This window comes from Schistocerca serialis, unplaced genomic scaffold (assembly GCF_023864345.2).
Source record: "Schistocerca serialis cubense isolate TAMUIC-IGC-003099 unplaced genomic scaffold, iqSchSeri2.2 HiC_scaffold_935, whole genome shotgun sequence".
NCBI lineage: Eukaryota > Metazoa > Arthropoda > Insecta > Orthoptera > Acrididae > Schistocerca > Schistocerca serialis.
The window spans coordinates 270574-294160 of NW_026048557.1; the positions used below are offsets into that span (position 1 = coordinate 270574).

At 42.0% G+C, this 23587-nt stretch overlaps 1 protein-coding gene and 1 non-coding gene across 2 annotated transcripts in view; both read left to right on the plus strand.

The window, feature by feature from the left end:
- Positions 1 to 23587, plus strand: part of LOC126452772 (translation initiation factor IF-2-like) — a 333594-nt gene that overhangs the window by 247398 nt on the left and 62609 nt on the right. The window contains exon 3 of the mRNA XM_050091120.1: positions 20036 to 20129. Coding sequence (XP_049947077.1) covers positions 20036 to 20129 — 94 coding nt within the window. The remainder of the gene's footprint in view (positions 1 to 20035; positions 20130 to 23587) is intronic.
- Trnaa-cgc (transfer RNA alanine (anticodon CGC)) lies at positions 16702 to 16776 on the plus strand. The gene has a single exon. It is a non-coding gene; the product is annotated as a tRNA-Ala (tRNA).

The following is a 23587-nucleotide window of genomic DNA, read 5'->3' on the forward strand; positions in this document are numbered from 1 at the left end:
GTTAAGACCAAACAGAGAGCTATATCTGAAAACGGAGAAACTAACTGGTGTAATGAGGAAGAGGAGACGACAGTTTTTTGGACATATATTCAGACTGGATAACAGACTAACCAAGCGGATATTCACATTACTCAATAGCTACAAATCCAAGCCAGCATGGTTCATAGAGACTGAAAAGGACATTGAAAATGCTGGAGTTACAATAGACACAATAGAAAACAGAACACATTTCAGAAAGGCAGTTCAAAAGGCAGAATTTCAGGAGAGAAAGAAAATAACTAGACGAAAGTGGACTCAAGAAGAAAGGGAACAACACTCTAAAAGGATGAAGGAAATTTGGAAACTGAAGAAATCTAATACAATGAAGATTGGCCAAAGTTGATTCATCGTACCCTCCAAATGGGTTATTCGAAAGAAAAAAAAAAAAGAGCTAACAAACAGTCAATATGTGGCCGTCTTAAAAACAATCTCCAAAAGGACCAGTAGCTTCCTTCTCAAGCAAGCAGCATATTAGAATTATTTAATGAACAACAAATGTGAAGTAATTTAAAAAGGTGGCTCTGATAAAAATTTTTGAGCAATAACACAACCAGCACAATACGTTACGCTTAATATAATCCATTGACAAGCAAATTTAAACTTTTTAAATAAATGAGATGTTAAATGTTCATCAAATGGGCAGTGACGCCAAGCTTCCCTGGGCAGAAGGTGATTTAACTTAAAATGCCGGAAGCAGAACGTGGCGCCGCTCCCACACAGCCTAACTGTCGGAAAACGGGAACACAAACAGACCGCAGAAAACACCAAGCAAAGGTCAATAAATACAAGTTAATAGATAAATAAACAATATAAGTTAAAAAACCGGCAATTGCTTGCAATAGAAACTGCTTAAACTGAGACTTGTACACAAATGCTGTTCTGTAAAATACTTTACACTCTCATAGTTTACCCAACAATATTTACACATACGATTAAGGCAGACAGTTTGTACAAAGATGAAATGGAAATAATTTCAAGATATCACGTTATTCAAACGCACAACTTCACAACAAAACTATGTTTGTGCACTTTAATTTCGTTGCATATGTGTCCAATGTCACTGCCGGATTGTATAAGCTTGGTATGCAGAAAATCAGAACTAGACTCTGAGCTAATATCTTCAATACCTGACAGTTACTACATCTTCTGGGGACGCTGATTTCTTTAAAGGAAGTAGTGGAGTATAGCCATGTATGGAAGTGAACCGTGGACGATAAATAGTTTGGACAAGAAGAGAATAGAAGGTTTCGAAATCTGGTACTGCAGAAGAATGCTGAAGATTAGATGGGTAGATAGCGTAACTAATGAGGAGGTATTGAATAGAATTGGGGAGAAGAGAAGTTTGTGGCACGACTTGACTAGAAGAAGGGACCGGTTGGTAGGACATGTTCTGAGGCATCAAGGGATCACCAATTTAGTATTGGAGGGAAACGTGGAGGGTAAAAATCGTAGAGGGAGACCAAGAGATGAATACACTAAGCAGATTCAGAAGAATGTAGGTTGCAGTAGGTACTGGGAGATGAAGAAGCTTGCACAGGATAGAGTAGCATGGAGAGCTGCATCAAACCAGTCTCTGGACTGAAGACCACAACAAAAACGTATTTTATATTATAATAGTGACACGAGTTCTTTACAGACGAATGGAAAAACTGGTAGAAGCCGACCTCGGTGAAGATCAGTTTGGATGACGTAGAAATATTGTAACACGTGAGGCAATACTGACCCTACGACTTATCTTAGAAGCTAGATTAAGGAAAGGCAAACCTATGTTTGTAACATTTGTAGACTTGGAGAAAGCTTTTGACGATGTTACCTGGAGTACTCTCTTCCAAATTCTGAAGGTGGCAGGGGAAAATACAGGGAGCGAAAGGCTATTTACAATTTGTACAGAAACCAGATGGCAGTTATAACAGTAGAGGGGCATGAAAGGGAAGCAGTGGTTGGGAAGGGAGTGAGACAGGGTTGTAGCCTCTCCCCGCTGCTATTAAATCTGTATATTGAGCAAGCAGTGAAGGAAACAAAAGAAAAATTCGGAGTAGGTATTAAAACCCATGGAGAAGAAATAAAAACTGAGGTTCGCCGATGACATTGTAATTCTGTCAGAGACAGCAAAGGACTTGGAAGAGCAGTTGAACGGAATGGATGGTGTCTTGAAGGGAGGATATAAGATGATCAACAAAAGCAAAACGAGGATAATGGAATGTAGTCGAATTAAGTCGGGTGATGCTGAGGGAATTACATTAGGAAATAAGGCACTTAAAGTAGTAAAGGAGTTTTGCTATTTGGGGAGCAAAATAACTGATGATGGTCGAAGGAGAGATGATATAAAAAGTAGAGTGGCAATGGCAAGCGTATCTGAAGAAGAGCGTTTCTGAGAAGAGCGTTTCTGAGAAGAGCGTTTCTGAGAAGAGCGTTTCTGAGAAGAGCGTTTCTGAGAAGAGCGTTTCTGAGAAGAGCGTTTCTGAGAAGAGCGTTTCTGAGAAGAGCGTTTCTGAGAAGAGCGTTTCTGAGAAGAGAAATTTGTTAACATCGAGTATTGATTTAAGTGTCAGGAAGTCGTTTCTGAAACTATTTGTATGGAGTGTAGCCATGTATGGAGTGAAACAGGGACGATAAATAGTTTAGACAAGAACAGAATATGAGCTTTCGAAATGTGGTGCTACAGAAGAATGCTGAAGTTAAGGTGGGTAGACCACATAACTAATGAGGAGGTGTTGAATAGGATTGGGGAGAAGAGTAGTTTGTGGCACAACTTCACTAGAAGAAGGGATCGGTTGGTAGGACATGTTTTGAGGTATCAAGGGATCACAAATTCAGTATTGGAGGGCAGCGTGGAGGGTAAAAATCGTAGAGGGAGACCAAGAGATGAATACACTAAGCAGATTCAGAAGGATGTAGGTTGCAGTAGGTACTGGGAGATGTAACCGCTCAATGTCATTCTATACGATCACGACAGTACCCCTCGATCTACGTTAGCACTCGTGCTGTCACTCGCCTTCATACATGGCAGTGGACGTTTGAAAATTCGTGACGCTAGCTCAATGGTCGTCAATTGATTTAAATGTTATTCCCGGATGACTCTTAACTCAGTTACTGCCACGGGGGTGAGGAGAAAGAACACATCCTGGTGGTAGCAGCATTATGCGTATTCAGATGTTAGATAAATCTGAATGGTTTGCAATGTTCCAGCGATTCTATTCTGTGCTGATGTACCGACAAAGGACCATTTTCGCAGATAAACATGCAAGTACGTAATGGATGTTCAGTTTCTCCATATAATTGGTCGCACTCACACATTATACATCCGCTGTACGAACAATTTCATGCATTTACATTTTTGCTGTCCCACAATATTGGTTGGCTAAATATTTTGACGATACGTTGTTTACAACTTCCACAGATATTGTTTATCATGTAGTCAAGACTACGTAATGAAGCCAAAATCGTGGATAAAATTGAAATGTAGTCTGTTCATTAACACTTTTCTTTCCACTAACTAAATATGAAACATGAATCGGGATTGGAGGTGATGATCCTATTCTTCTTTTCATTATTAGAATGGTCGATATCGTGTTCTGAATAACGCGTGTCATATGATGTCCAAATATCGACACGACCCAGGCTATCAATTCGGCACTTAAATGTCTATTCTTCGCTCTCGAAATGTTCGATGTGATTGTCTTTCGCACGCAGGGTTCAATTTAACGGTGTATGCAGTGTTTTTAGTATTTTAGGTCGCCGTTAATTAATATCTGGCAGTTAATAAGGGAACTATTTTTATGTTGGCGCGTTGTTTGTATCAGTTACCCCCGCAACCGTCCCAAGGATAAAATTCTCTTCATGTTCCGCGCACAACAGTTTCAAAATGTCATAAAATGCAGAATTACGTAAACTATAGCTCTCCGTTGCGCACAACTTTCGTGGGTTCCACAACCATAATAGTTTCCCAAGACTATTTTTCCCAGCTAACACAAAGTTCGAATTATGTTGTCGGAATCATTTTCACTTCCACCGACCATAAACGTCTCTGTTCACTTCGTCACACGTATTTTAAACGTGCTTGAAGTGTCTTTAAATAATCTCCATAACGAATTTCGCAGTCGCGTACCACTTTTTCATCGAGTAGCCGGATCGCGACAATTGAAGGTAGAGAGCTCAATAATGTTACATGTTCTTTTATATGTATTAAAAAACAAACGCGCCCCTATATTTTTCTGTCCCGCTTGGTCTTTGCTACTTCGCTTTTTATTACTTTTCATTATATTGCTTCTTAGTTATACTGTGCAGTTATTAAAGTTTCGTATTACTTTCCCCTTTTTAATTCTTTCCCGATTTTAATTAATATGATGCTAATTGACACGCCTGCCGGCAAGGTACCGTTCAGAGATGAAGCTTGGACAGGATAGAGTAGCATGGGGAGATGCATCAAACCAGTCTCTGAAGACCACAACAGCAACAACAAAATTCTGCGAATAATTCTATAAAATACGTTCTATACCTTTGAAAGCACTGAGATACGCAATCTTAATTGTGCCTCTAATTTCAGACGTCTGGATACGTAGACGCGTGTGGAGTTGTCACCAGCAGAACCACATAGCCATGACTACTTAAAGATGTTCTGGCGTCGTATCTACATCTACAGCTACATCCATACTCCGTAAGCCACCTGACGGTGTGTGGCGGAGGGTACCTTGTGTACCTCTATCGGTTCTCCCTTCTATTCCAGTCTCGTATCGTTCGTGGAAAGAAGGATTGTCGGTATGCCTCTGTGTGGGCTCTAATCTCTCTGATTTAATCCTCATGGTCTCTTCGCAAGATACACGTAGGAGTTAGCAATATCCTTGACTCCTCGGTGAAGGTATGTTCTCGAAACTTCAACAAAAAGCCCGTACCGAGCTACTGAGCGTCTCTCCTGCAAAGTCTTCCACTGGAGTTTGCGGGGGCCCCGCTTCTTTCAGTGTCCGCTAGGGTGTCCCTGGAAAACCCGGCAGTTTGTTGCCGGAAGTGCCCGCTCCCCCTGTTCCCTATCGACCCCTGGGAGTCCTGGTTCCCCCCTCGGTGACGTCAGCGTTGCCTCTGCCCGCCACCCCCCCCCCCTTCCCAACCGCACTGTTACGCCGCTTGTGCTCGCCTCTCGTCGGCTGTGTGACGTAACGCGACCTCGGTCGATGTGCGCACTTGGCGAGCCCCCGGCGCGGTCGGCCTATGGGCAGCGAGGACGTAGCGGCGTCCACCAATAGCGAGTCGCGACATTCGAAGGACGCCGACGGCCTTGCTCTGCCGAACAGCGGCGGATACGGCCGGAACATCGGGAGCGAATGGATCACCATTAACGTATTAAGCATTTATGTCGTGTGATCAAAAGAGACACGAGAATTTTTTTTTTCTAATTTCGCGGGCTTTATGCATAAGATTTCCAAAACTTCTCCATAGGTACACATCTTCCTGATATATGTTTACATTTTCAGCTGTTTCGAATGTTGTTGTTGTTGTTGTTGTTGTTGTGGACTTCAGTCCTGAGACTCGTTTCATGCAGCTCTCCATGCTACTCTATCCTGTGCAAGCTTCTTCATCTGCCAGTACCTACTGCAGCCTACATCCTTCTGAATGTGCTTACTGTATTCATCTCTTGGTCTCCCTCTACGATTTTTACCCTCCACGCTGCCTTCCAATCCTAAATTTGTGATGCCTTCATGCCTCATAACATGACCTACCAACCGATCCCTTCTTATTGTCAAGTTGTGCCACAAACTTCTCTTCTCCCCAACCCTATTCAATACCTCCTCATTAGTTACGTGATCTACCCACATAATCTTCAACATTCGTCTGTAGCACCACATTTCGAAAGCTTCTATTCTCTTCTTGCCTAAACTATTCATCGTCCATGTTTCACTTCCATTCATGGCTACACTCCATACAAATACTTTCAGAAACGACTTCCTGACACTTAAATCTATACTCGATGTTAACAAATTTCTCTTCTTCAGAAACGCTTTCCTCGCCATTGCCAGCCTACATTTTATATCCTCTCTACTTGGACCATCATCAGTTATTTTGCTCCCCAAATAGCAAAACTCCTTTACTACTTTAAGTGCCTCATTTCCTAATCTAATTCCCTCAGCATCACCCGATTTAATTCGACTACATTCCATTATCCTCGTTTCGCTTTTGTTGATCTTCATCTTATATCCTCCTTTCAAGACACTGTCCATTCCGTTCAACTGCTCTTCCAAGTCCTTTGCTGTCTCTGACAGAATTACAATGTCATCGGCGAACCTCAGAGTTTTCATTTTTTCTCCATGGGTTTTAATACCTACTCCGATCTTTTCTTTTGTTTCCTTTACAGCTTGCTCAATATACAGGTTGAATAACATCGGGGAGAGGCTACAACCCTGTCTCACTCACTCCCTTCCCAACCACTGCTTCCCTTTCATACCCCCCGACTCTTATAAATGCCATTTGGTTTCTGTAAATAGCCTTTCGCTCCCTGTATTTTACCCCTGCCGCCTTTAAAATTTGAAAGAGAGTATTTCAGTCAACATTGTCAAACGCTTTCTCCAAGTCTGCAAATGATAGAAATGTAGGCTTGCCTTCGCTTAATTTATTTTCTAAGAGAAGTCGTAAGGCCAGTATTGTCTCACGTGTTCCAATATTTCTTCGGAATCCAAACTGGTCTTCCCCGAGGTCTGCTTCTACCAGTTTTTTCATTAATCTCTAAAGAATTCGTGTTAGTGTTTTGCAGCCGTGACTTAATAAACTGATAGTTCGGTATCTTTTATATCTGCTTTCTTTGGGATTGGAATTATTATATTCTTCTTGAAGTCTGAGGGAATTTCGCCTGTCGCATACCTCTTGCTCACCAGATGGTAGAGTTTTGTCATGACTGGCTCTCCGAAGGCTGTCAGTAGTTCTAATGGAATATTGTCTACTCCGGGGGCCTTGTTTCGTCTCAGGTCTTTCAGTGCTCTGTCAAACTCTTTACGCTGTATCGTATCTCCCCTGTCATCTTCATCTACATCCTCTTCCATTTCCATAATATTATCCTCAAGTACATCGCCCTTGTATAGACCCTCTATATACTCCTTCCACCTTTCTGCTTCCCCTTCTTTGCTTAGAATTGGGTTGCCATCTGAGCTCTTGATATTCATACAAGTGGTTCTCTTATCTCCAAAGGTCTCTTTAATTTTCCTGTAGGTAGTATCTATCTTACCCTAGTGAGATAAACCTCTACATCCTTACATTTGTCCTGCTTAGCAATTTTGGACTTCCTGTCGATCTCATTTTTGAGACGTTTGTATTCCTTTTTGCCTGCTTCATTTACTGCATTTTTATATTTTCTCCTTTCATCAATTCAATACTTATTCTGTTACCCAAGGATTTTTACTAGCCCTCGTCTTTTTTCGCGGGCTTTATGCATACGATTTCCGTAACTTTTTCATTGGTACACATCTTGCTGATACATTAGGTTTGTTTATAAATAAATAAATCTTCTGCTACCAGTCACGATTTTTTATTTTACTATTCGCACGACGCGTTTCGAGAAATGATTCCCATTTTCAAGTGCGTTTTTTGATGTGTGTTAAGCCATTTCTTTTGATGTTGTCGGTGTGGCTTAACACACATCAAAAAACGCACTTGAAAATGGGAATTATTTCTCGAAACGCGTCGTGCGAATAGTAAAATAAAAAATCGTGACTGGTGTGTTAAGCCATTTCTTTTGATGTTGTCGGTGTGGCTTAACACACATCAAAAAACGCACTTGAAAATGGGAATTATTTCTCGAAACGCGTCGTGCGAATAGTAAAATAAAAAAATCGTGACTGGTAGCAGAAGATTTATTTATTTATAAACAAACCTACTGTATCTACAGTCGCAGGCTTTCAAAAACCATTTATAATGGATCAAATCAGATTCCTGATATATGTTTGCTTTTTCAGGTGTTTCGAACATTTACTTTATTGTTGTCAGTCGACAAGGTTACGCGTGTTCTAGAGTAATCGGCGAATTGTTACTTTCGAAAAAGATGGGCCAAATAACTTGCACAGAATCACAGAACAGGAAGTGATCCACTCCATTCAAAAGCTCAAAAACAACAAGCGAGCAGGCGAGGACTAGATATCAGCGGAGATGTTAGAAGATGGCGGAAGCAAACCATACAAAGAAATTTATAACCTTATCACAATGATCTGGAAAACTGAAATGCTGCCTGAAGACTGGAAAAACTGCAATAATTTGTCCCATGCACAAGAAAGGAAACAGAATGGAATGTAGAAGTTACAGAGGAATCAGTTTGTTGAACATAGAAAATCCTGTCAATGACCATTCAGGAAAAACTTACGCGGAAAACATTATTCGAGATTACCAGGCTGGATTTCGAACAAACCGCTCCACAACTGATAATTTGTTTACTATACGACAGATCTTTGAGAAACACTGGGAATTTAACAAAAACATCGACTGTCTATTCATTGACTTACAGCGAGCCTAGGGCAGCATCGACAGAAGTAGCCTCTAGGAGAATTGAGTATACCCAGTAAAATCATTAGGATGATAAAACTGTGCGCGGATGACACCCAGGCAGCAGTGAAGTTCAGAGCGTCCATATCCCCCGCCTTTCCAATTAAAACTGGATTACGACAGGGAGACACTATTTCATGGTTCTTCTTCAACCTTGCATTAGAGAAAGTGGTTCGGGACAGTAATTTACATCTATACAGTCGTCTCCGATTCGAACACAGTGAAGTAAAACTTCTGGCTTAAGCAGATGATACAGTGATGCTGAGTGAAACTGAAGAACTGAAAGACATGTACAGATTTCTCAGGCAAAGTGCCAGCAAAATCGGGCTTCTGATTAACCAAGAGAAAAGCGAATATATGGAAATAGGTAGTCATAAACCCAAATCCTTACTTTGAAATTGACCAGCATTCATAAACCCAAATCCTTACTTTGAAATTGACCAGCATTCTAAATTGAGAAAAGTTTTCCTGTTTAAATACCTTGGATCACGTTTCAACAGCAAAAATATCATAACATTGGATATAAATGAATGAAAAGCCTCAGGGTCAAGGGTCAGGGGTCAGATCGGAGGTGAGGGTATCATCTGGAGTGCCCCAGGGAAGTGTGGTAGGTCTATCTACATGAACGATGTTTTGGATAGGGTGGATAGCAATGTGCGGCTGTTTGCTGATGATCCTGTGGTGTACGGGAAGGTGTCGTCGTTGGGTGACTGTAGGAGGATACGAGATGACTTGTACAGGATTTGTGATTGATGTAAAGAATGGCAGATAACTCTAAATATAGATAAATGTAAATTAATGCAGATGAGTATAAAAAAGAATCCTGTAATGTTTGAATACTCCATTAGTAGTGTAGCGCTTGACACAGTCACGTCGATTAAATAGTTTGGCGTAACATTGCAGAGCGATATGAAGTGGGACAAGCATGTAATGGCAGTTGTGGGGAAGGCGGATAGTCGTCTTCGATTCATTGGTAGAATTTTGGGAAGATGTGGTTCATCTTTAAAGGAGACCGCTTATAAAACACTAATACGACCTATTCTCGAGTACTGCTCGAGCGTTTGGGATCCCTATCAGGTCGGATTGAGGGAGGACGTAGAAGCAATTCAGAGGCAGGGTGCTAGATTTGTTACTGGTAGGTTTGATCATCACGCGAGTGTTACGGAAATGCTTCAGGAACTCGGGTGGGAGTATCTGGAGGAAAGGAGGCGTGAGAACCAGAATTTGAGGCTGACTGCAGTACAATTTTACTGCCGCCAACTTCCATTTCGCTGAAAGACAACAAAGATAAGAGAGATTAGGGCCCGTACAGAGGCATACAGCCAGTCATTTTTCCCTCGTTCTGTTTGGAACAGGGAGAGAAGATGCCAGTTGTGGTACGAGGTACCCTCCGCCACGCACCGCATGGTGGATTGCGGAGTGTGGATGTAGATGTCTGTAGTCACTAATCAACCCACTCAAAAGTAAAGCTTTGTCAATCACCACAAAGATGAAGCTATATAACACTATCGTCTGCCTCATAGTACTATACGGTTCAGACACCTGGACGTTTACAAAGAATGAAAGATAAAAACTGAATGTTTTTGAAAGAAGGGTAATGAGAAAACTCTGGGGGCCTGTGTTGGAGCATGGCGTATGTAGAGTTCGAAAGAACAATGAAATTTATCAGTTAATGAAGCAACCCACTATCATCTAGAAATTAAAAAAGTAGGAGACTGCAATGGGCTAGACACGTGACCAGAATGGAAAACAACAGAATCACCAGGAAAGCATTTGAAGGAACTCTCCAGGCAACAAGAGCATTGGGCCGGCCTCGTACAAGGTGGAAAGATGACACAGAGAAGGACATCGCGGCATTAGGAATTTCCGCAGGGTGGAGAGAGACTGAGAGAGATAGAAGGCGGTGGAAGCAGATCGTTGATGCAGCGCGTGGTCTACAGCGCCTGTGATCGCTGAGGGGGAGAGAGAGAGAGAGAGAGAGAGAGAGAGAGAGAGAGAGAGAGAGAGAGAAATAACTTGCATTAAATTTAGCTTGAGGTGTAGAATAAAGCACAGCACCGCAGTCACGAATCTACTGGGAGCAAAGCAAGAGTTTGCGAGTGGTATAAACGTTTCGAGGAGGCTCGAGGAAACATGGAAAACGACGACAGCCCTGACGATAGTATGGAAGAAGAAGTGAAGAAAGCGGTTCTGGAAAAATCAGCGAACCACCACCCAGGACACTGTTGATGATGTCGGCATGCCCTTTGGCCCGTGCCAAGCGGTTTTTTTTTTTTTTTTCCCTATGTTTTGGGCATGAAACGTGTAGCAGCAAACTTTTTTCGAAATTGTTGAATTTCGACCAAAAACAACGTCGCGTAGACATAGCTCAGGAATTGCTGAATGAAGTCGACAGCGATCCAGAACTTCTAAAGAAGCGGACGAAACCTGGGTATACGGTTATGACGCAGAAACAGAGGCTTGTTTTGGTTGTGGTACTGTCAGCAAGCATTGCCCCGTTGTTCCATGGAAATATTTGACTCTTCTTTCTTAGACATACTGTGTGTCGGCTGCGTACGCGAGTCCGTGCCTGTCATTTCAATCTGTGAAATCTGCACAGCAATGGCGCCTCCCATTATCCAAGTATCTGCCGTGCGAGTTTTACGTCATTCACCCCGTGTACAGGGTGGAGTAATATTCAAATCAAATGGTTCAAATGGCTCTGAGCACTATGGGACTCAACTGCTGAGGTCATCAGTCCACTAGAACTTAGAACTACTTAAACCTAACTAACCTAAGGACATCACACACATCCATGGCCGAGGCAGGATTCGAACCTGCGACCGTAGCAGTCGCACGGTTCCGGACTGCGCGCCTAGAACCGCTCTGCCACAGCGGCCGTCGAGTAATATTCGCGCGCTCAAACTTCGCAGCGCGATTCCTCACATACTAACAGTAAAAAAATATCTGTCACCAAATTTCGACCGGCGCATATTTCCGGCAGTAAATGGAGGCAATCTGGCAACACTGTAATCCAGAATGAGGTCTTCACTCTGCAGCGGAGTGTGCGCTGATATGAAATTTCTTGGCAGGTTAAAAGTGTGTGCCGGACCGGGACTCGAACTCGGGACCTTTGCCTTTCGCGGGCAAGTGCTCTACCAGTTGAGCTACCCAAGCACGATTCACACTCCGCCCACATCCCCCAGGCTGTGGCTAAGCCATGTCTCCGCAATATCCTTTCTTTCAGGAGTGCTAGTTCTGCAAGGTTCGCAGGAGAGCTTCTGTAAAGTTTGGTAGGTAGGAGACGAGGTACTGGCAGAAGTAAAGCTGTGAGTACCGGGCTTGAGTTGTGCTTTGGTAGCTCTGATGGTAGAGCACTTGCCTGCGAAAGGTAAAGGTCCCGAGTTCGAGTCTCGGTCCGGCACACAGTTCTAATCTGCCAGGAAGGTTTCAACACTGTAGTCACTGGAGACCGGATTATATGCGTCATAAAAACCTTAAAATATGTATGAACAGTGTCGAATTAGAGAAGATTAAATAATTAAAAGAAACATGGTAGTTACTGCGTGCATTACATCTCAGTCAAACCTGTGCGTATCAGTTACGACGTAGACCGCCGGCCACGCGAAAAATCGGTGCATTTAGAACGCTGATACCATTTTCTTAATAGTTCCTCGTAGAGGTTAGAAATGGGGCCTTTCAGGGATTATTTTCTAAAAATTTGCAAAATGCGGACGCATGCCGTGTTTCAAGAATTGTTCCTTCTTTGCCATTGTTATCGGTAGCAAGTGGATGCGAGCAGAGTGAGTCGCAGCGAAACAATCGATAAGCACAAGACCAAATTAGAGATATATCGCACGCAGAGGGGCACAGTCAAAAACTCCGCAATATTTTACTTTAAAAAAAAAAAAACATACACTCACGAATTTTTGCAATCAGCGTTAACTTTTAATTAATACTATTGGACCACAGCATCATTTACAATTTATTTTACATTTTTCTGCTGTTGTAAACAAAAAGAACCAACTACAGTGCTAAACGTTGGGTACTGCAATTGTGTCGTCGATCAGTCAAAGCACTTTCATCAGCAGAAAAGGACCGTTCTACATTAACTTAGGTAACTGGGCAGTATCTGAATTTGGGTGCTATGTTGGCACGTACTGTTTCTGGTAAAAGTTCACCCGTTCCATTAATAAAACCATCAATTTCGCACAAGGGCTCAAAGCCTGGATTATTGTTTAAAATATTTCCAAACTTTAAGTATTCTTGGGAATACCTCCGGCAATGAGGAGTTCACTAGAACAATTTCATTTATTAACTGAATAGATTCATTCAACGCCAAACCTTGAGTTTCAAGTTTTTTAATACTTGCAGGTATATGGAAAAAATGAGTGCTAATCAGCGGAATCATTAAAAGGTTCCGTGCACTGGCAAACTGCTAAAGGCTCTGCGCTATCGAAGTCGTTTACAACCTTTCTAATGGCCATGAAATGATCGTTGCAAAACAACACATGGTTCAAATGGTTCAAATGACTCTGAGCACTATGGGACTTAACATCTGTGGTCATCAGTCCCCTACAACTTAGAACTACTTAAACCTGACTAACCGAAGGACATCACACACATTCATGCGCGAGGCAGGATTCGAACCTGCGACCGTAGCGGTCGCGCGGTTCCGGACTGCGCGCCTAGAGCCGCTAGACCACTGCGGCCGGCAAAACAACACATCTTCGACCGACTTACCCCAACGAGTTACCACTGATTCGGAAGGTAAAGGCATATATATATATATATATATATATATAGTTTTATACAAGGTCTTGATGCGAATTGGAGCCTTTAGGAACACTTTCTTTGTGGATAAAATCTGTTTATTTCCATTCACAAACGTTCAACGTACTTCTTCAGCAAGGCTATGTGCATTCCATGAGCAAAGCATGTCACATAAATCAAATTGGGATAAAATACTCGGAGAGCTTTTTCTGCTTTGATCATATAGGGAGCTGCGTCTGAAATAAACACAAACACCCTTTCATCTGCAGAAGATACTGGAAATCTTTTTCTAATACCCTCATTCACAAATCTGGCGATCGTAGAATGATTTTCATTTTCAAGTTTTTTTTTTTTTTGCGAGCCGCTAAATAGGAAGAAGAAGGCTATTCTTTTAAAACACCAATAATTAAATTTGCAACGTAAAGGCTACAGGTGTCTGTAATTTCGTCAACTGAAATCCAGATAATGCTGTCCTTGTGTTCCTCCAGAACATTTACGTAAAAATTGTCGGTATGTAATTTTTACGCAATGTTGATTCATCTGGTATGTTTTGGTTTAAGCAATATTTGCGCAGGAAGCCTTTGAGGATAGGGTTTGTAAGTTTGTGAAGAGGAATATTGCTTCCAATGAATGTTTCACATAGATCAATGTTAAACCGACTTGTTTCGGTTACCTTTGGACAAATCCCTGCTACTGCAACTCGCTGTTGTCAGGAGTTGTTGTCGTGGTCCTTTCTTCTGCATTCCTGCGATATGAAGACTTGTCTTGACAAGCTGGTCTATTTGAAACTTTTTTTTTCACACGAAACGTTTCTTCTCGCAAACTCGACAATGCAAAAACATTTCCGTTATATGTAAATGTTTCCGGATGGTAAGCTATCCACGAAATGAGGTACTTCAAGAAGTACATGAGTATTGGTATTTGGGGACCAAAATGGCTGATGACGGTCGAAGTAGAGAGGATATAGAATGTGGACTGGCTATGGCAAGGAAAGCGTTTCTGAAGAACAGAAATTTGTTAACATCGAGTGTAGATTTGTCAGGAACTCCTTTCTGAAAGCATAAATATGGAGTGTAGCCATGGGTGGAAGTGAAACATGGACGATAATGTGGTGCTACAGATGAATGGTGAAGATTAGACGGGTAGATCACGTAACTAATGAGGAGGTACTGAATAGAATTGGGGAGAAGAGGAGTTTGTGGCACAACTTGACTAGAAGAAGGGATCGGTTGGTAGGACACGTTCTGAGACATCGAGGGATCACCAATTTAGTATTGGAGGGCAGCGTGGAGGGTAAAAATCATAGGGGGAGACCAAGAGGTGAATACACTAAGCAGATTCAGAAGGATGTAGGTTGCAGTAGGTACTGGCAGATGGAGAAGCTTGCACAGGATAGAGTAGCATGGAGAGCTGCATCAAACCAGTCTCTGGACTGAAGACAACAACAACAACAACATCATCATCATGGTAGGAACCAGCATTTTCACGAGAGGCAAAACTGCCAATGTTATGAGATGGATTGGGACGAAATTTTCTGAGATACATTTTTGTATTGCTGGGTTGTGAGTAATCGAGTGCGCCAATTTTCTCTCCACCCTGTATATACTCCAGGAGTATACTGTCAGTACTTTTTTTAACCGATCGTCTGATGGGTGCTTCTTATTTGGCTGTCTTCATACCTGGATTGGGACCCACCCACGCTGAACGCGGGTTGGACACTCATGACGTAGATGAAGCAAAGCTAGATCAATCTGTATACTTAGTTTCTCAGAACTTTTTACTTTATGCGTAAAAAATTTAAAAATCACTTGTTTTTGGATTTGCATGTGTTCTCAGCTACACAGGCTTTCTTATTAGATCATGACTAGACTATTGTCGTGTCGCGAGTAGTAGTTGGGGGGGGGGGGGGGGCACGTTGCTATTACACAAGGATTTACCTCAGACGAATCTCTCGATGAATGGAAGTAGGCGTGAAAGCTGTATCGTGTTACTGTTCTTCGTTTGGTGGTGATATGAACCGAATCTTGAACGGAGAGTACGTAGTGATCGAAAAGTCATCAAGAGTCATCAGCTGATGACGCTGACTGGATTATTTTTTCGATGTATGCTCTGTGATTTCAGGTAGCTTTGTGACAGGTGTAAAAGAGATCTGAAAGGTAAAATCCTGTTATTTCTGGATGAGCAGCTGCACGAAACCGAGGATGACAGGTCGGGGTTTTCCCTTCCATCGTGGGCTTCTTTCATTTCTTGAAACACACTGACTACCCCTATGCAGAGTTAAACACCTGCTGTTACATATACGGTAACTGACCTCCTTTCAAATCGAGCAACTTCTCTTCAGAGTACTGCTTCACACACTACTATACGTAGGGGGACCGGAAGTCCAGATTAATCCGGACATGTCCTCCTTTTTAGCTCTTTGTCCGGGGTCCGGGCGCATTTTTACAGTGTCCGGCTTTTTCGCAAAGTTGAATGTAATACAGTTACATTTACAGTTCGTCCCGTTCTATTGCTCATTTCTTAAATACTTTCACTATTGGACAGCCTTCGTGATAAACACGCACGAAGGCGGTGTTAGTAGGTGGCACCAGGATCGTCGATGTTATCGATGATCGACCTATAAGCGAATGCAAATATCGATTATTTAAAATTTTCGTTTCGTATCTTCGCTTTGTATTGGCTTGGGTTCCTGCAGTGCACGTGTGATTTGTGAGTGTGATTTTTAACCGAGTGAGTTACGTAAAATATTTGGCTATGCCTAAACGAAAGTGTACATTTTCTGATGTCCTTTCCTGCAAATATCCGGCTTTAAGAAAGGGAGAAATGAATTTGAAGCTAAGTGTAAGATACGTGGAGCTGGAACGTATGTTTCAGTGGCCAATGAAGGTAAGAAATAACTCGACAGATTAACTGTCATGGTTTTATTTCATTGTTCCATAGTCAGTCAATTTATTTGTATTCGAAAGGTTAAAGTGCAGTTTCCATGTCGTTAGCTGCTGCTTATATTGTAGATGTTGGTAGCGGTGCGTCGAATTAAGGAGGTGAATGGTCTCACGTTTTTTCGCTTTGTAAACAATTTCGTGTTGTTGACATAACAAAACAATTGACGCCACACTGTCACCACAACCAATGTTTTTAATTTTTTTTATATTGCTCATTTCACCATCACCTGACCATCAGTAACAATTATTGTTGCCGGTAATTCCCGGCAGTCACGTGACTTGTCCAAAAATGACTGGTGGTCCAGAATGAGATTTTCACTCAGCAGCGGGGTGTGCGCTGATATGAAACTTCCTGGCAGATTAAAACTGTGTGCCCGACCGAGATTCGAACTCGGGACCTTTGCCTTGCGCGGGCAAGTGCTCTACCAACTGAGCTACCGAAGCTCTGTGTTGCTTGGGTAGCTCAGTTGGTAGAGCACTTGCCCGCGCAAGGCAAAGGTCCCGAGTTCGAGTCTCGGTCAGGCACACAGTTCTAACCTGCCAGGAAGTTTCATGACTGGTGGTATCCACATCTGCAGTTGACCCGTTTGATGTGTCCTCATTTTTCTTATTTTGCCCTCCTTTTTGAAGCTGTTTGTCCTCTTTTCTAAACGATTGCATCTGGTCACCCTAACTATACGAAACTGAACAGTTGTACTGAATAAAGTACCATGGTACGTGGTCTTACATAAGATTAAGAAAAGTTTGTTATTTTTAAGCTTTACTCGCACACTTCTGCCAATTTGCTTAGTTGTAATGACCAGCTTCTCAACAGGAGAAGTGTGGCACGTCGAAGATCTAGTATCTTCCTCTGTCAGAGGAACTGGTGCTAGTTGCTCCAAAATGTGCAAACTGACCAGACTCATTCTGAAGAATTAGTACATTTTGTGTTTGTGTTGGGAGTGCTGACGAGATACACAGCTGAGCGATGTTGGGTGTCTGTAGCATTACTCATGTCCACCCGGTACTTGCTTCTCATTTTGTCGGCTTTAACTAATTATAAGCCACAATAACATCCTCTCAGAAGAGCTGATTACAGCAATTGAAACTTGAAACGTAAGTATGATTTGCGCTGTTTCTTGTTCGTTGTATCGCCTCAGTGTGAACCGCAGCGTCGGTAAGGGTGAAATGTTCGCGATACAGATGCAAATTGCAATACTTTTCACAGGCAGTATGATACTGCAAATAGACGAGAAATAAAATATCCTTCGCCTGAGAGAATGCTCATTCTCCAGATTTTTCCAGCTCTGTGTTCGTCAGGATGTGACATTTGCAGCGACAGCAGCGCTCCAAGCGGCAAGAAAGCTGTCCTCTTCATAACGCGTAATTGCTCGTAAGATTAATGTTAAATTTCGTATTCTCCTTCTACATCATTTACGCTGTGATTTTCTTTTTTTCATAATTTTACGCCTTAAGCGTTTGTAAAATGTCGTGAGAGACGAATTATACTAAAGTAAAGGAAAGCAGTCACAACAATCACAAAAGAAATATAATACGCAACATATTTACGAAGAAATATTTTCGTTTTTCCATCTTGGTTCATGTTTTCGGTACAGAGCCCTGATCTGGGTTAGGTGTGTCCATTTTTAATTAGCGGGATGCGTTGTTTCTTCAGTTGTTTTCTGCGATATTCCTGTGGCAGTCTGTGTTCGTATTATGGTAGGCGTTTTCCTTGTCACGTAATAATTTTGCGAAGAATCTGTTGACATTATCATTCTTATACTTCACAGTTTTCCATCAGATTAATAGTTCTATTTGATATGTCCATCTCGTCCAGAAAAAAAGATGTAGTGTTGAAGATTCGAATGTTTAGCGTGTCTGAGGTTTCTGGTCTTAGGCAGCGACAGTTAAGGAACTGCTTTCTTGTCTGTGTTCAGTCATATTGCTTTTGATGTTCCGTTATTACTGCTGTGGAGCAAATCTCTCTTCAGCGACATTCGCGTTCGTAAACTGATTTGGTTGCCTGTAAGCTAACAATATCTCACATTACAAGCATTCTGCAAAAGCTAGTGTTCTACTATTCAGACGTTTCGAGCTCCTGAAGAAAAACTTTAATCTTCGGAAAATGTCTGTCTGTTACACGAGAATCGTAAAATTACAACGAAAGAGTGTCCAGTTATTTGATGTACGATAGATGTGGTGCGTGTGTTGCAATGTATACATAGTGTTTACCGGCAATGCCTCCAAATTGCTAAATGTGTAAGGGAATTGGAGACACTTCCTAATCTTTTTTTTTTTTCCTTCCTTCTTTCGTCTGTCCATCTGCAATCCCTCCTCTCTTCGAGTCTGTATATTGTTTGGGAACTTGAGTTGCTTAAATGAATGGATGCCAATGGTATCATTGTTATACGGAGTAGGAGAGAATCATCTCCAACTGCTGGATTTGTGAAGGTAACAGCTTCAGCGATAGGATTTCGCGTAGTTCAAACCTGCGAAAGGGTTAGGTTAGAAAGTTTGGCACGGTTCAGATTCAATAACAGTAGTCTAATCGTAAGCTGATAAACTGTACATGAAGTTTGTCTGTTTTCTGTTAAAACCAACTAAGAGGAAGAAAACAAAACAGCGTATTGTTGTGTGTACAATTTTTGTTTAAGAGGAGGAAGAATATGTATGGGAGAAACAGTTTATCTAAATATTCTCCTACCTTAGTTAAAACTCTCTGTGAGAAAGAAGAAAAGTGTGCATATTTTCACAGCAATGAACACTATTTCGTCTCTCGCAATCGATTTTAACAGAAAATCTGTACATTGTTGTTTAACAAAAATATGTAGCCTTTGTCCGTCCGAATACTTATTATTCTATTAGAGCATCGTGTAAAAACTCGAAATAAATAGGTTAAGAACTATTCGAGACTTTCGGAAACAACGTTCAACAATATTTTGTGATTATGTGTAATTACAGCGATTGAAATCACATGCAACGGAATTCGTTTTCAACAATGTTGTTTAATGGCCGCTTGGTACGTTAACCAGAAGAGTAATTGCGTTGGCACTTAGTTGACGATCAGTATTACACTTTAGTAACTGTGAATCATTGTCTAGACCAGAGCAGTTCACCTGTAAACCAACGTAATGCATTCTGACCAAAGCTTGTAAGCTAATGAATTACGTTGATTCCAAAATGGTAACGGTAATTTTTCAGGAAAATAATCCGAAACCAATTTGCGGCTGAAATGTTTGACACAACAATAGTGAAGCAATAGTCACAGTACATACCTTTTTTCTTAAAAAAAAGGTTACATTAGCGGTTTCAACGAACTACGTCGTCATTTCGAGATGTAAAACATCAGTTGGAGAATACATAATGGGAATTATGACCATACATCTGACAACAGTTACGAGAAATAATGAGACCATGCAACCTAGGCAATTGTGGCACAACCAAGTCACTAAAAGTTTTGCCCTTGCTTGCCCAACCGTTCATGTCATGTCCCAATGTAGAATAGATAAAAACTATACCAGGTTGAAAATCGCCAAGAATTCTTGCAATGTGTGACAACAAAAATATGGCTTTTTAAAGAAAAATTTTATGTGCTGTGACTATGCCTTCACTATCATAATGTCAAATAAACATTTAAGTTATATTATAGTCACACTGCTTAAGACAATTGCGCCGGAATATAGAATTTGTGGCTGGTTTTGCTGCTACGTCATCAGTAGTTTGTCTCACATGACATCAAAGATCTTATGTCTTTATTTGATAAAGTTGCGTTTTACTGATGGTCTGGTTTTTCCGTTTGTTCGCAGGAGCTGGGATCGCAGCCATTGCCGACGATCAGTGTAACAGACGATGCGTCGCACGTGGACGGTGCTGCCGCCAGCGGCCACCGGCCGAGAGCGGGTGAGTACGTAGTCCCTCTGGCTGCGGCTAGGTGGCAGTCGAGGACGAATCTGTGCAGCTTCTTAAAACAGGTGCGGATCGGGCCAGTTCTGTCGGCGCTATCTCATCACACAGTAGCGGATTTTTTGCTATCGTATCAAAATATGTTAATTCTTAAAGTAATATCGGCAACCATCCACTGTTGTTATTGGTATTTTTTTAAAAAAGAAATAGCGCAGTTAACGGTTTGGAACCGACAGCACGATCGTCAGATGTTCACAGTTATAGTCGTAGCTTCGTTGAACGCGAGGCGTTGACTGATTTTCGTAATACAGCAACGTAAAACGATGCTCAGCATTCAAATGTGGACAAAAGTATTAGCGAAGAAGGAAATTGTTGTAATGAAATCCAAAATTTGTGTGACTAACGACGGTTTTCATTAAGTAGTTAGTGAGAAAGCTATTGAAGCAACATTTTATTGCGACATTGTTTGTGAACTCTGAAAGGCACTAAATAACCGGAAACTCACCCCCTGACGTTCACGGTGGCAGAACTATTGTAGATGGTTTTGACTGATGGTACATCGAAAAGTATCAGTTTGGATTCCGTAGAAATGTTGCAACACGTGAGGCAATACTAACGCTACGACTTATCTTAGAAGAAAGATTAAGAAAAGGCAAACCTACGTTTCTAGCATTTGTAGACTTAGAGAAAGCTTTTGACAATGATGACTGGAATACTCTCAAATTCTGAAGGTCGCAGGGGTAAAATACAGGGAGCGAAAGGCTATTCACAATTTGTACAGAAAAGATGGCAGTTGTAAGAGTCGAGGGACATGAAAGGGAAGCAGTGGTTGGGAAGGGAGTGAGACAGGGTTGTAGCCCCTCCCCGATGTTATTCAATCTGTGTATTGAGCAAGCAGTAAAGAAAACAATAGAAAAATTCGGAGTAGGTACTAAAATCCATGGAGAAGAAATAAAAACTTTGAGGTTCGCCGATGACATTGTAATTTTGTCAGAGACTTGGAAGAGCAGTTGAACGGAATGGATAGTGTCTTGAAACGAGGGTATAAGATGAACATCAACAAAAGCAAAACGAGGATAATGGAATGTAGTCGAATTAAGTCGGGTGATGCTGAGGGAATTAGATTAGGAAATGAGACACTTAAAGTAGTAAAGGAGTTTCGCTATTTGGGAAGCAAAGTAACTCTTCTGAAGAAGAGAAATTTGTTGACACAGAGTATAGATTTGTCAGGAAGTCGCTTGTGAAAGTATTTGTATGGAGTGTAGCCATGTATGGAAGTGAAACATAGACGATAAATAGATTGGACAAGAAGAGAATAGAAGCTTTTGAAATGTGGTGCTACAGAAGAATGATGAAGATTAGATGGGTAGATCACATAACTAATGAGGAGGTATTGAATAGAATTGGGTAGTAGAGGAGTTTGTGGCGCAAGTTGACTAGATGAAGGGATCTGTTGGTAGGATATGTTCTGAGGCATCAAGGGATGACCAATTTAGTAATGGAGGGCAGCATGGAGGGTGGAAATCGCAGAGGGAGACCAAGAGATGAATACACTAAGCAGATTCAGAAGGATGTAGGCTGCAGTGGGTACTGGGAGATGAAGAAGCTTGCACAGGATGGAGTAACATGGAGAGCTGCATCAAACCAGTCTCAAGCCTGAAGACAACAACAACAACAAGAACTGGCTTCAGCTATCCGGGGTTTAAATTTCGTGACACAATTTTTCTCCACCCTGTATAGTTATCTGTAAATGATAGAAAATTTGTGTATGGCTTAACTGCAGGTCAAATGTAACTGTATGGCTCCAGAGTCCTTTTTCAAATCTCAGATATCTATGATGTATTGCTCAGATGGAAGTGACGAATGAAAATTTTTTTACTGAGGCCGGAGTCGAACTCGGGTCTCCTGCATCATTAGGCGGATGGCTGACCACTGCGACACTCTGAGATAGTGGCTCTGTACAACTACATGGGTGACCCACGCACGTCTCACTCCTCAGTACAAATTCCCATTCACAGTCAGCCCACTTCATATTGCCCATAAATACGAACAGCATTGCGGAAGCTCACGCTCTGTGTCGGAATGTGGTTCAAATGGCTCTGAGCACTATGGGACTTAAGATCTGAGGTCACAGGACCCTAGAACTCAGAACTACTTAAACCTAACTAACCTAAGGACATCACACACATCCATGCCCGAGGCAGGATTCGAACCTGCGACTGTAGTGGTCGCGCGGTTCCAGACTGTGGCACCTAGAACCGCTCGGCCACAACGGCCGCCCCGTGTTGGTATAGTACCTCAGCCCTGCCTGAAATCCACTAGTAAGGGGGCTGAAGCCTGAGTAGGAATTTGGGTTGAGGAGGAAGGCGTGCACTTGGTGGAAAGTGCGATGCCCCTGCCCTTAAACTCGACTGTGTACCGCCAGACTTCAGGTCGGAGGCATACGCCTGTAACGACTTCCAGTATTAATACTAACGCTCAGCTGCCATATCGTAATTTTAAATGATGATAATTTAATGGAGTATAACGCTTACTGACGCTGAATTGAAGCTCCAGTAGTCATTTTGAGATGACAGAACAATCGGAGTAACATACGCAATTTATCCATACAAATAAATTTCGCAAGTCAACACTCATGATAACACCAAATCGTAAAACTTCTAATACATCTACAGATACTCCGGAAGCCACCATAAGGTGCATGGCGAAGGGTACCCTGTACCACTACTTCTTATTTACCCTCCTATTCCACTCGCAAATAGAGCGAGGGAAAAACTATTGGCTATATGCCTCCTCATATTTATCGTAAATTATCTTCTTGGTCCTTAAGCGCGATGTACACTGCTGGCCATTAAAATTGCTACACCACAAAGGTGACGTGTTACAGACGCAAAATTTAACCGACAGGAAGAAGATACTTTGATATGCAAATGATTAGCTTTTCAGAGCATTCACACAAGGTTGGCGCCGGTGGCGACACTTACAACGCGCTGACATGAGGAAAGTTTCCAACCGATTTCTCATACACAAACAGCAATTGACCGGCATTGCCTGGTGAAACGATGTTGTGATGCCTCGTGTAAGGAGGAGAAATGTATACCATCACTTTTCCAACTTTGATAAAGGTTGGATCGTAGCCTATCGGGATTGCAGTTTATCGTATCGCGACATTGCTGCTCACGTTGGTCGAGATCCAATGACTGTTAGCAGAATATGGAATCGGTGGGTTCAGGAGGGTAATACGGAACGCCGTGCTGGATGCCAACGGCCTCGTATCACTAGCAGTCGAGATGACAGGCATCTTATCTGCACGGCTGTAAAGGATCGTGCAGCCACATCTCGATCCCTCAGTCAACAGATGGGGACGTTAGCAAGACGAAAACCATCTGCACGAACATTTGCACGACGTTTGCAGCAGCACGGACTATCAGCTCGGAGGCCGTGGCTGCGGTTAC